Source organism: Scardinius erythrophthalmus (assembly GCF_964197995.2).
Source record: "Scardinius erythrophthalmus genome assembly, chromosome: 20".
In the NCBI taxonomy this organism is placed as follows: domain Eukaryota; kingdom Metazoa; phylum Chordata; class Actinopteri; order Cypriniformes; family Leuciscidae; genus Scardinius; species Scardinius erythrophthalmus.
In genome coordinates, this window is record NC_138240.1 from 13,524,323 (window position 1) to 13,537,699 (window position 13,377).

Here is a 13,377-nt window from a genome sequence, read left to right on the forward strand (position 1 = left end):
CAGTCACGTAGCACATGTAGGCAGTTGCCAGGTCGTTTGACCAATCATAAAGCATGAGATATTGCAAAATTTTCATGACGAAAACGTATTGGTTGGACTGGCATGTAAACACGTTCTCCTCTTGAACCAACCCATAGAAGAGTGACGTAGAAGAATCCACGTCTTATTGGTTCGATGAACTGTCAATCATTACAAGTCTAGCATTTGATTGGTTAATAAAACAGCCTGCGCCCGACCAGCGATGCCCTCAGCAAGCCTGTATCAGTTTCTCACAGAAGCGATCTTAACACGCGGGGCAAGTACGGATGAAAGAAGTAAACAACTTCGTTAGCATTGTGTAGACATGGCTTGCAAAATATTAGGCAATTTAAGCCATACAATGTGGCAAAAAAGCTCTAGTTGCAGTGTTGTGCTCTGCACAGGACTGAATATTCCTGCTTTTGCATGTGGAAGCTTCGCCTCGGCTGGTTCAACAATGAACGGACAAAAGTGCTGCAAAGACGGGCAGAACTGTGGACCGACGAAACATTTGGCAACTAATCATAACCCCGTTGCAGCTGCAGTCACATCGCACAGACATCAAATAGTGGGCAAAAATAGAGGCGAAGAATCTCTAACCAAATCTGGCAGGGCTTTCTCGTCCACGGCCCCGCAGATCAACAATAAAACGTACTTGTGGGCGAGATACAATGAGATGAAACGGCTTGTGCACGGTATGTTGGTTTAATTTGAGTTCTCAAATGTGATGTTCTGTAATCTCTGCTCATGCCAAACCGTATTTGTCCACTTTCCCCCGTTCCAAAGAGGCGCTGGCCTCTAAGTTCAATTTTGTAAACAACTGCCAACCGCATTTCCAATGCGTGATCGACATTTTCTATTCACAATCACAACTATTTCAGGTGTTAGTCGAAACCTACTAGAGTTTTTCCCGTATGCCCCTTTATTGACAGATGAAGCAATATTTTAAAAATATTACTTATTTAAAAGCATGATAATAAACTTCAAGTTTCTTTTCCCCTTCTCAGATTTGATTCCTCCCGGAGTGTGCAATCTTCTGAACCCTTCCACTATCTATGCCAACAATGAGGTTAATCTGGAAGAGGTGGACATCTACGGCTTTGACTATGATTACACGCTAGCTCTCTATTCCAGCGCGCTGGACGAGATGATCTACAACAAGGCGCGAGAGTTTCTCGTTCAGCACTACAAGGTCCGAGGCACACAACTTCTTAGCAATATAAACCAGTTGTTTTGCATGTTTCATGTTATTGATCAAAATTAGAGTAAATAACAAAAGTTATTATGAGGTAAAACGCATACACAAAAAAACAAACACTTAGACATTCACACAGAACGCGCTTTTGCGTTTAAAAACGCGAGACGCATGGACACAATAAAAAAACGCATTCTTTTAAATTGAGCACTGCAAAACGAGGCGAGCACAACGGTCAAACACGTCTGTCTAGCATAGTGCATGCTTGCATAGAAAAACAATGGAAAAGCATGAATGCAAAAACTCGAGGTCATGAAAAATAAAAAGTTGAATTTTTTTACTTCAGTGCAGCAAATAGCTGCAAAAGACTTGAGCACCAAAGTCTTTCTAGCACGTTTAAATAAAAAAAAAAAAAAATAGAAAAGCAGTACAGTGGAATGTAGAAACGTGTTTTCTGTGAGATACTGAACACGATTTTGCATTTAAAAACGTGAGACGCAGGTTCATGAAATAATGCTATCGCAATTATCATAAATACTAGTTTCCTATTTAAAAATTGGACATGAACGATCTTTTAAGTCATATTTACCACTGGGAAGTTCGGGGATCATTTTGATACCCAAGTTCCCGAGATGGGTGTGCCATAAACTTTAAACATGGCGGAGGGGAGAATGATTGCTGCAGTGACAGCTATTTATTAGTTTTTTCAACAACAGCTACATTGTCTTGTCGTTGAAGCATTTTAAGCATATTGTATGTTTTATACACAGCGAAAATAGATTGTATTTGACCGAAATTCCAGAATCGTTAGCAAGCTGACCATAGTGTGGTGAATGTTTGTATAATTGTCAGTTAATGGGATGCTAAATATCATTTTGGCTTAAGACTTTCCCAATAAATAGGCCAGAATAAACCTGGTGTCCTCCATGATTCTTGTTCTTTCTGATAACAAAGCACTTGAATGTGACAAGCTTTTAATCATGACTTGAGACAACAGTCTGACTGGTGCCGCAAAAACTAAGCTGACAGATGCTCAACGTTGGCCGACGGATGTGAGTGCAACAGTCAAAACACGTCTGTCTAGTGCACATTTGCATAGACAGCATTGGAAAAGCAGTGCAGTTGAATGCAAAAATGTGTTCTGTGTGAACAGTCCTGAACACTTGTATCCTGGGATTTTTGGCTCAGCTCCTCAGATTCCTGTGCGCTTCTGTTTTGTTTAATTGTTCTAATGACAGAGATCTGTCTGAGGGATCACGTGGAATCACGGGGTGGGAGGTTAAAGGTCGGCATGTTTGAGATTTTTGTTTTTGTGCCTTTCTTTCACTAGTACCCTGAGGGAATCGGGAAGTACGACTACATTCCCAACTTTGCAAGTCGGGGGCTTCACTACGACATCCAAAAGGTTTGTTAAACATTCATGGTTTGCGTTTTTGCAGCATTTTTTTCATTATATCTTACTATTATATGAATTAATCTTTTATTTTTATTTACATTCCACAGGGACTTCTCATGAAAATTGATGCCTTCCATTACATCCAGTTAGGCACCGTTTATAGGTAAACTGACCCTCATTTGATCTATTCAGTCTGTGAGTTTGTGTGGAGAAGTGTGTTATGTAATTCACGGTTTTGTATTTATTCTATACGCAGGGGTCTGAAGCCTGTCCCTGATGAGGAGGTCATGAAACTTTATGGAGGTTCAAATCATGTTCCCCTCCACCAAGTCAGTGGATTCTATGGCAAGGTGATAGTCCCACTACATTTATTATGCATTCTCATTTCATCAGTCATAGTGGTGTAACGATATTCAAACTGAACCGGAAAACTGTGAAACACTACCCACGGTGTGTATCGCGATACTCTCAGGTTTTTCTTCTTTGACTTTTATTATACTTGACCTTGGCTTAAATAGTAATTAGGGATGTATCAGTACACACATTCGTCCCGTGAATTTTCGTGTGCCTTGTGTGTACAAGAGCGTTGTAGCTTAACCACCATTAACCACCAATAATCGCAATAAGCTCTGTGTTTTGTTACTTTCGATATGAAACAAAGTGTAATTTTTTAAATGATGTCCATTTTATCACGAAATTCAAACAATAATTGACGTTTTGACCCTCTTTAATATATAAAGATATAGATATATCTTTATAGATCTGTCAACTGCGAGTGACAGATCACTGTATAGGCGCCTCAGTTTAAGCAGCAGCGCGAGTGAACTCGACCATCTCTTCCTAATAAGCATGAATGAACATCTGAAGGTATGTTAAAAGATACAGTGCAACTTACTGAAACGTATTAAATCTCATGCAATCGCTCGATCAGTGTTTCCACGGTGGAAAGACAGCAGTAAACAGCTTGTAAACAATATCCCCACGTAGCATTACGTCATTTACCTCAGGCAAGTCATCAAGTGTCCACAGCTTGTTAGTTCGCTCTATGCATCATATTAGCCTATATATTCATTATATTTTACTTAACCTGTTAAAGATGTCTTGATTATTTAATGTATGTTTAAAATATTTGTCATGTAAATGCCAGCCAGTGTGTGAATTATTATATATTTCAATAATACATTGGAGTAAAAACATAAATTTAGAAGTTAATGCAAAAACTGCCATATGTGCAGTTTACATGTTTTCATACAATTTGTTATTTAAGTGTTGATTATTATATCTAAAAATAAATAGCAACTGAATTTAGGCTAATAGTTTGGGCTCTGTTGTTAACCTTTAATATTATAGTAATGTGCAAGTAAGAGCTCCCTATATAGTTTACAGCATTAGCAGAGATTTTTTTTATCCTTCAGAAACTTTTATTTTGTACCATACCATTGTACCAATTTTATATTGTACCATACCGAACCATGACTTTAAAACCGAGGTATGACGGTACAGAACCGTCAGTGTACCGTTACAACCCTAATCAGTCAGTTTTAATCTCAAAAGGGCAGATGTTGACACAGCAATATTTGCATGCTTACATTTTTGTGCCTCATTACTAAGAGGTTAGGCGGGGTAAAGTTAAGCCACCCTGTCAGGAGCTCAGATCTGATTTTGTGTGTCCAGCCACCATGAGTAATTGGCAGTATGCTGTATATCTACAACAAAAACATCACAGTCCTTTTCTGAATCAGATTATCAGGCACGTTCTTCTCTGCAGAGTTTCCATGGTTATGGGAAACAAAAATATATCAGGGATTACCCTAACCCATTTATAAAATGTTTTTTTCCATACTGGGAAAAGTCAATGATGAATTAACATTTTCTTGTTATTATCTGTTGGAAAATGCTTAATTGACTAAATATTGCTCTTGGTTTCTGTAAAACTTGTTCACAAGTCAGACATATTATATATGACTAACTATAGACAAATTATTATTTAGAGTCTGTTGTAACTCGTTCAAAGTGGTTCACAAATCTGTATGAGTTACTCGTTAGAGCAGTGGTTCTGATGAGGTCGTAGACAGTAGGGAAGACATAAATAATAAAGTGCAAATAATAAAACTTTGTTGAGAAAATGCAGATTTATCATATAATATTTATTAAATAAAATATTCAAACATTATTAAACATAATATTATGAATTGTACAAGCTATGATGTTTATGTTAAAGCCATGTAGTTCATGGTAATATTATTATCTTTTGTTTGATTTTAAGATTTTATTTTATTATTTTTTTTCAATATATTTTTGCACTATATGCTAGATTATCATTTGATTTCCAATTTAAAATCAGTTGGGAAGCCTGCATTTAAAAAAAAAAAAAAAAGAAGAAAATAAGTAACCGACTGATATGGTCATGCAAATTCGTGGCTCAGGAAATTTCTGGAATATTTAAATTATATGACCTACAATTTCCTCGAAGTAGAATATCACTATTTCCAGCTCCTCTCAGAGCAGGCATATCATTTAAGTAGAAATGTGAAGAAAAAAAAGTTGCTTATTCATCACTGTTTAAAAATGCATCTGACTCATGCATTTCATTGTTATTTGTTCCAGGGTCCCAAAATGAAACAGTTTATGGATGTTTTCTCCATCCCTGAGATGACTCTTTTGGCAGCTGCGAACGATTACTTCATCTCAAACGACATAGAGTACGACCCTGTGCATCTCTACAAAGATGTCTCCGTAAGTGTGAAGTCAATTTGCCCTCCGTGAATTCTGATCCAACTACTTTGTCTTCCTGACGACCGTAAGCGTGTTAGTGAATTTGCACAAAAAAGCCATCCTGCTTTTACACACTGTGGGAATAGTTTACAAACTGCTTTTGTAATTTAAAACCGTGAGAGATGTTTCTTGTCTGTTGTTTTGTAAACCTTCCTCAAGTCCTCAAGCTGAGAGGATTCTTTCTTCTGCCTGTGGTTAAGTGCCGCTGACTGATTTGTTTTCATTCAGACTTGATCACGGTGGTCCTGAATTGGGTTACAGAGCGACTTTGTTTTTTCTTGCTGTTTTGGGTCAGTTTACTTGCAGAATGTAGTCTTGTTTCACTTCTGCTTTCCAGCCACACTCTCCACCCCTTCTTGCTTGAGCTCTCACTGACTAGCAGCAAGTAAAAAAATCTTGGCCAAGCAGTAAATGGCTAAAACCTTGGTTTTTTTCATACCCCCCATGGTGTCAACATGAATCAAATAAGTTATTTTGCAATTAGTGGTTTTGCCTCATCAACATGTCAGGAAGTAAAGCGTCAGCACGCAACACTTCTTTATCTTTCAAGCGCAGCTTTTTGAATTGACTTCTGTCAACAACACTGGTAGAACAGATTGTACTGTTCTCGCAAAGGCGTGTGGGTGTGTAAGATGTCAGGGGGAACCGGAAACCTGGCAGCGGATCGAAGTAAAGCTTTTGAAAGAGCCATTTTCAAATATTTTTTTTCCAACAAAGGGGAGAAAAGAGAATAGAAAGTGGTTTGCTTCAAGCACTTGTTCACGAAAATGTTAAATACAAAATCTGTCTTTGCAGGATGCAATTGGAATGGTGCATATCAAGGGTTACATGTACAAATGGATCATGCAAGATCTTGGTGAGTATTAACAAATATTGATTATGTGCATTACCCGGATATTTGAATATAACATGGCTCAAAAATGGCTTGAAATCTCAGTTAAATACTTGCTTTAAATTTCTTTACCCAAGAAGAGATCATGTTATTGTGAGCTGGAGCTAATGAAAACCAGACTTGAGGTTGACCCTCTCAGACCCAGTCTGTGTAGTGCGCGTGTGTGTGTGTGTGTGTGTGTGTGTGTGTGTGTGTGTGTGTGTGTATAGGTGGAGAGCAGTCTTTTGTTTTTAGAGCAAACCGTTGCGTAATCGGACCTCTCTGGAGAATGGGATTTAAAGCGAGCAGTTCTACTGGGCTAGCCCAATCTAATCTTTATTTTTTTAATGCTTGTTTTATCCTTATCACAGATGTTCCATTGCAGTATAAACACTTTTTAGGCAAACAGGAAAAACAGAACTGATAAGATTTTGGATTGCATTTATCATAGTCTGCAGACATTACCGATTTTGTTTTAGTTAGTATAGAATAGGCGGGCTTTTAAAAGACCCTTTTTCTTCCTCACTTTCTGCCTGTTGTGAGTGTGACCCCTTTTCCTTGCTTATTCGGTCCCCAGAGAAATACATTCTCAGAGGAGACGAGACGTACGCTGTGTTGCACCGGCTGGCCAGTCAGGGGAAGAAACTGTTCCTTATTACCAACAGCCCCTTCAGCTTTGTGTGAGTTTCAGATTTGATGCATCATATTCAACAGATACATTAACGAGACCTCAAAGTGAAGCTCCTTACCATTTGTAAAAAATCACCACTTATTTTTGACCCCTAATTCTTTTGTGCCCCAAATCATTTCAGACAGTCATGAATTTGAACATCAGCTTATATATTTATCATTTTTTGAAATATGTTAAGAAATTGTTTTTTTTTTTTTTTTTTTTTTTTTTCAGTGATAAAGGCATGAGGTACATGGTTGGAAAGGACTGGAGGGAATTCTTTGACGTTGTCATTGTTCAAGCTGACAAGCCTCATTTTTTTAATGACTGCAATAAGTAAGTCTGCTTTGTGAATGGAAAATATCTCATTTCTGCCCTAAAATGTTTCAATGTACCCTTTGGAAGAGGTGATTCATAATATGATACTTTTTTCCCGGATTTTTTGATGAATAGAAAGTTCAAAAGAATTTATTTGAAATAGAAATATTTTGTAACATTATAAATGGCTTTACTGTTACTTTTGATCAATTTAATGTGTCCTTGCTGAATAAAAGTAGTAATGTCTTTTAAAAAAAAATATTAATGACCTCAAACTTTTTTAATGGCAGTATATTGATTCCCAATTACTTATGTTTTCTGCAGCATGAGTGTTTTAGTTTTGTCCTGAATTTCCCACCACATTGATTTGAAAATCTCTATCTCTCTCAATTGTCCAGACCATTCAGACGTTTGGACTGCAATGGAGACTTGCAGTGGGACAGGATCAATAGTTTGAATAAGGGACAGATCTATAAGCAGGTAACGTATATTTGTTTTGCACTGAATTCTGCCTGTTTATTCTGGTAAGATGATTATGAGCAATAGATGAAGAACTCTTTTCTGAGAAGCTTTCAGTTGCTACATTTATGCTGACTCATCTGTAAATCTGGATTAAATCAAGGATTACGAATTCATCTGGGAAAATTGTTCAGAATTACTGAGACATTTGGCCTACTTGTATATCCTCAACGTGCAAGAGCATGTTTTTAAATTGTACACGGTTAACTTTTCTCTAAACTTTTCACGTTTTTCCTGTCCCTGTGTGAATAACCCAAATCCTTCCAGCTCCGCATTGACTCTGTTAATTGTAGAATGATTTATCCACTTCATTTGGCTCTTTCATTTGGAAAAAGTGGAAAAGGTGACAAGGTCAAATTCACTCTCAATGGAAATTCAATTTAACACAGTTTAGTGGTGAGAGGCATGTACAAACAGACTTTGCTGACCAGAACACAGAGGCTTAGTCTGATTATACATTTACACCCTCAGGCAAGATAAAGTAGAAGCAGCATATAAAAACCTTCCTAAATTGGGAAAGACTTCTGGGAAAGTTCCCTGGCAGGAACCTAAGAGCAAACCGTTCCTGCAATACACCATTGAAACGTCTGTTGACGCAGAGCTTCCAGAAACTCAAATGAGTTTTGGGAAGGAAACCTGTACATCAATCACAATGTTAGCAGCTGGCTAACAGAACTGCCTTTGTTTTGCTTTGTTTAAGGGAAACCTTGTAGACTTTCTGAAGCTAACAGGATGGCGGGGATCCAAGGTTTTTTATTTTGGAGATCATCTCTACAGTGACTTGGCGGTGAGTTTGTTTGAATACATTGTGCACATTTGTTGCGCAAATGTCTTCCTTTTTGTTTTTACTGCTTCAGAGTGCTTGGTGTTTCCAACAAATCTTGCTCTGCAGTATTTATAGTCATTAGTTTCCAGGATCAAACAGTGACTGATTGTAAAAAAGGTTCTTGAAGTATCCTGTCCTGGCATTTTAGGACCTGATGCTGCGTCATGGGTGGAGGACAGGAGCGATCGTGCCTGAACTTGAGGTGGAGACGAAGGTGGTGAACACAGACCAGTACGCTCAAAGTCTCACGTGGTTGCAGGCACTCACCGGACTGCTGGAGCGCATGCAGGTTAGCAGTATGGCTCTGAACTTAAGCATAGAATTTTTTTCATTTTTTTTTACTTTTTTAAACTTGAAAAAATGATTCTGTATGCAAGCAAGTTTCTAAAGAATGATTTAATGAGAGCAAAATAAACAGGTCTGCGTTACATGTGCTTGTATTCCTCATTTGGTTGCATAGGACTGACCTAGTAGGTTTGGCAGAGGTCCATTCACTTAATATTGATCTGGATTGATTGTTCCGAGTGTTCATAGCCAAAGTCAGATCCTCTATGTAAGAAAAGCTTGGAGTGATTGGTTTCGCTGTTTACATAATCCACAATGCATTCGACCTTATATTCTGTCAAGGTTTGGGTGATAATTGTTTTAAATTAATTTGCTACTCAAATTAGAGCCACTGAAAATGGCATTAAATGTTTCGGTTGTGAATGAAAGGGAATGGAACATTTAAACAGACACTGCTACTTTAACATCCAAGTCTATATGTCCTGAAGCAACATTTGCGCTATCAGCACATTAATGAAGAGCTTTTCCTGTGCTTGTGCTGCAGGGGTCATAAGAGTTAATGATGCAATAGCTAATATAATACACGAGAAGAGTCTCACATGTGAAAAAGGAAGAGAAGATTCTGTTACTAAAGAATCTTCCACCTTTGTTCAGTTTGAGATTAATCTTAGTATTCTGTTTTTGGAAAAGAATTTGCTTTATTGTTATTTTTTTTAATCTGTACAATATATATATTTGAATATTAAACCAATATTATAAAATTGTTTGAGCCTAGATATTTATTTCATCCTCTGGACAAATGACTTTAAAATATTAACACATAACATGCTAGTGTAATCAGACTTTTCTGTTTTTGATTAAATGTAATGAACAAAATTCCATACATGTATATGAATATGATTTGTTTTAGTCTAGAGCCTCCAGACTATTGTTTGTGTATACATATACATATAGTGTGTGTATTTGTTTGTGTTTATTTACACTACCGTTCAGAAGTTTGGGTTGGTAATATTTTATAAGTATTACCGAAAGTAGTAGTCTTTTATGCTCACTGCATTTATTTGATAAAAAAAATACAGGAACAAATATGTTGTGAAATATTACAGTTTTAAATAAGTTTTCTATTTGAATATATTTTAAATGTGATTTATTCCTGTAATGGCAAAGCTGAATGTTCCAGAAATCCTTCTGATTTGCTGATTTGGTGCTCAAGAAAAATGTATTAACATTTATATATATATATATATATATATATATATATATATATATATATATATATATATATATATATATAGTGAAAACTGAGATGCATTGTTTCAGGATTCTTTGATGAATAGAAAGTTCGAAAGTTCAGCATTTATTTGAAATATAATTTTTTTGTAACACTACAAATGTCTTCTGTCATTTTTGATCAGTTTAATACATCCTTGCTAAATCAAAATATAAATTTCTTATAAAGAAAATCTTACTGACCACCAAACTTTTGAACGGTAGCAGTAGTGTATATTAATTTATTTACATAACTATACAATTAAAGTATATGCTCTCTTTTGTATCACCTCAAAGTCTCAATTGTAAATGTTGTCCCTGTTCATTTGGAGAGAAATATTTATTTTTTTATGTATTTTTTTTTTTTTTTAGATGTATCGGGATCCTGAGTCAAAGAAGGTTCTGCAGGAGTGGCTGAAAGAGAGAGAGGAGCTACGGTGAGTAAAGCAAGACAGAAAGCACTTAGCAGACAATAAATTCATTAACTTATTAACTATAGCCTTTGTAACTTGTCTTAATTTTTTTCTATAATAGGGCCGTCACCAAGAACCTCTTCAACCCTCACTTTGGCAGCATATTCCGTACCTGCCACAACCCCACTTACTTTTCCCGCCGCCTGTGCCGTTTCTCAGACCTCTACATGGCCTCGATCAGCTGCCTACTGAACTACGACCTCTCTTACACCTTTTACCCACGGCGAACGCCCCTGCAGCACGAAGCCCCCCTCTGGATGGACCAGCTCTGCACTGGCTGCATGAAGACGCCCTTCTTGGAGGAGATGGCCCATATTCGTTAAAAACACCAAAGGTTTACTGTGCAAATATGAACTGAGTGGAATGAGGGGTGTGTTTGTCTCTATGGCATTAGAGACGTGGCACTTTTTACGCTAACGTCACATGCAACAGGGCCATCTGCTGGATGTTAGGTTACAATGCATCTCAATGTTCTCAAGCCTTGGACAGTAAAAGACAAAGGCTTGTTGATTAATTTTCTCCTTATGTTCTTACCTCTAACCTTTTTTTCTGCATTTGATGCAATTGTATTACGTATTACTAAACATAGTTAAATGTTAAGTGGTTTACAGTTCTCAGTTCTTTTTGGATTGGTTTTGTAGATTAATCCTGTGTGTCATGAGTTTTGTAGTTGCAACAGAGTGATGTTTGTATTAGCATGAATCATGATAACAGGAAGGATGAAATTTTCTATACTTGTGGTACCCAGACTTTTTTTTCTGGTAGGCCAAAGTATTGAGCCGCTGGCCGAAAATGCACAATATGAGTTACAAATACAGTAGGTCTGATGTAGTATGATTAGGTCAAATAGCCTCATATTTGGTGTTGTAATGTTACTTACCTTCCCCCACACTACAGTAATAATATAGCCTAGACTCAAAGTTTAGACATGCACAAATAATAACCGCCTCCACAGCTTTTTATTGATAGATAAATCATTTTTGTTTTTTAATTGACAGCTGTATTTACATATATGGAAGCTCCTGGAGGGCTAAACCAAATGCTGTTGTTATTTTTGACCTTGCAGGCCTTTGCTGTTCATGGCTTTGGACTAAGCTTCTGTACAATCAGAACATTGTTTGCTTACATTTAAATCTGTGAATAGCTATGCTGCTAAATTCAGTTTTCCAGGAACAAGAAATATGTCATCTTTTTGTATGCACTTGCTGTACAAGTTATAAAATCAAATAAAAGGCTTTGTATTAATATGTTTTGATAGCACTCATTCTTAAATCTTTCAGGGATGAAACATGTAACCCCAAAATTACAAATCATTTAAGTCTCATAATGCCAACCGAGGCAGTGCATATTTGCTCAAAAACACAATAAAAACAGTAATATTGTGAAACTGTTTTTTTTGTGTGTGTGTTAAAATGTCATTTATTCTTGAAGGGGGTGGATTTACAATCTTTATTCTTGTATTATATAATGAATCGGATCAGTTTTTAAAACCAGTGCATCTATTCTGTTATTTCTGTTGCGGGCGATGTCTGTTTTGGGAATCTGAGAGGTGACGGAGTGTCTGACCCATGTTAGGAATGTAGTAACAGTGTTTACTCATTTAGCCCGGCTTCCAGAGAATAAATATGTATTTGTTTTGTACTCAATTAATTTGATCATATAACCAAATCAACCAATAATCATATTTTGTAGAAAGAGAATTGTCTGTTTGAACTTTATTCTTATAATAGCTTATAATATTATACATATCACATGATTATAAGACTTAGGTTCTAGTGTTTATGAATTCTAAATTAGTTCGAGGCTGGATTACGAATTTAGATTGACGTCAAAACCCGACGTCGGATTGACGTTGGATAGTTGGAAATGAAAGTCTGGTTGACGTCAGAACCCGACTGATGTTGGTTTCTGACGTCAACCCCATTTTCATTTCCAACCACATAATATGTCTGTCCAACGTACTCTTTAGAAATGTTATCATGATTATTTGGTGATTTAAAAAGCATTTATTGTTATTATCAAAGTTGAAATCAGGAAATTAAAAAAGACCAAAAGTGACAGTAAAGACATTTGTAATATTACAAAATATTTCTATATCAAATAAATATTTAGAATTTTATATTCAGAATCCTTGAAAAATTATCAATGTATAAATGCAGCCTTGGTGAGCAGATTATAGACTTATTTAAAAAAAACAGTAAAACATCTTGATGATATGTATATCTTGATGACTACTTTTGACCGGTAGTGTGAAATTATATGATCTGAATTCGAGATCATCGACGAGCTGCCAAGTAGCTTCTCCGTGATAGAATAATACAAAACATAAATATAAACAACGTTATAAACATACAGTGGTACGTCATTGTATGGTCTACATCTGCCGTCGCTGCACAGCTGCCAAGTAGCTCGCCGTGATCGTATAGTGGTTAGTACTCTGCGTTGTGGCCGCAGCAACCCCGGTTCGAATCCGGGTCACGGCATGAATATGAGGCGAAGCAAATCTTTTGCTTGATGTGTGCTATGATGATAAAGCTTTTAAGATGATATAATGTATACTCAAACATGTTTGTGTATTTACATGTTCTTTTATTATATATATTTGACTGATATGTTAATTAGTATATAGCTTTAAAATATTTGTCATCGTTGAATTTTGGAATTAGCTTTAAATATTGTCTTTTTTTCTAATATCGGCAAAATGATTCCATCTGTCCAAACATAAATCTTTAGTTTTTTTGTTTTTTTGTTGTTGTTGCACA

General features: G+C 36.4%; 2 protein-coding genes across 2 annotated transcripts in view; both read left to right on the plus strand.

Annotated features, from left to right (window-relative positions):
• Positions 1-188: 188 nt before the first annotated feature.
• nt5dc2 (5'-nucleotidase domain containing 2) lies at positions 189-12,307 on the plus strand. Its single transcript, XM_081348265.1, has 14 exons — positions 189-713; positions 1,026-1,210; positions 2,544-2,618; positions 2,717-2,772; positions 2,866-2,959; positions 5,217-5,345; positions 6,180-6,240; positions 6,833-6,935; positions 7,160-7,261; positions 7,642-7,723; positions 8,463-8,549; positions 8,737-8,877; positions 10,515-10,579; positions 10,677-12,307. The coding sequence occupies exons 1-14, from the start codon at positions 344-346 to the stop codon at positions 10,936-10,938; spliced, it is 1,812 nt and encodes a 603-aa protein (XP_081204391.1). The 5' UTR covers positions 189-343; the 3' UTR covers positions 10,939-12,307.
• Positions 12,308-13,315: 1,008 nt separating this feature from the next.
• rpl10a (ribosomal protein L10a) overlaps positions 13,316-13,377 on the plus strand; it is a 52,953-nt gene continuing 52,891 nt past the window's right edge. The window contains exon 1 of the mRNA XM_081349014.1: positions 13,316-13,319. Coding sequence (XP_081205140.1) covers positions 13,317-13,319 — 3 coding nt within the window. The 5' untranslated portion in view covers position 13,316. The remainder of the gene's footprint in view (positions 13,320-13,377) is intronic.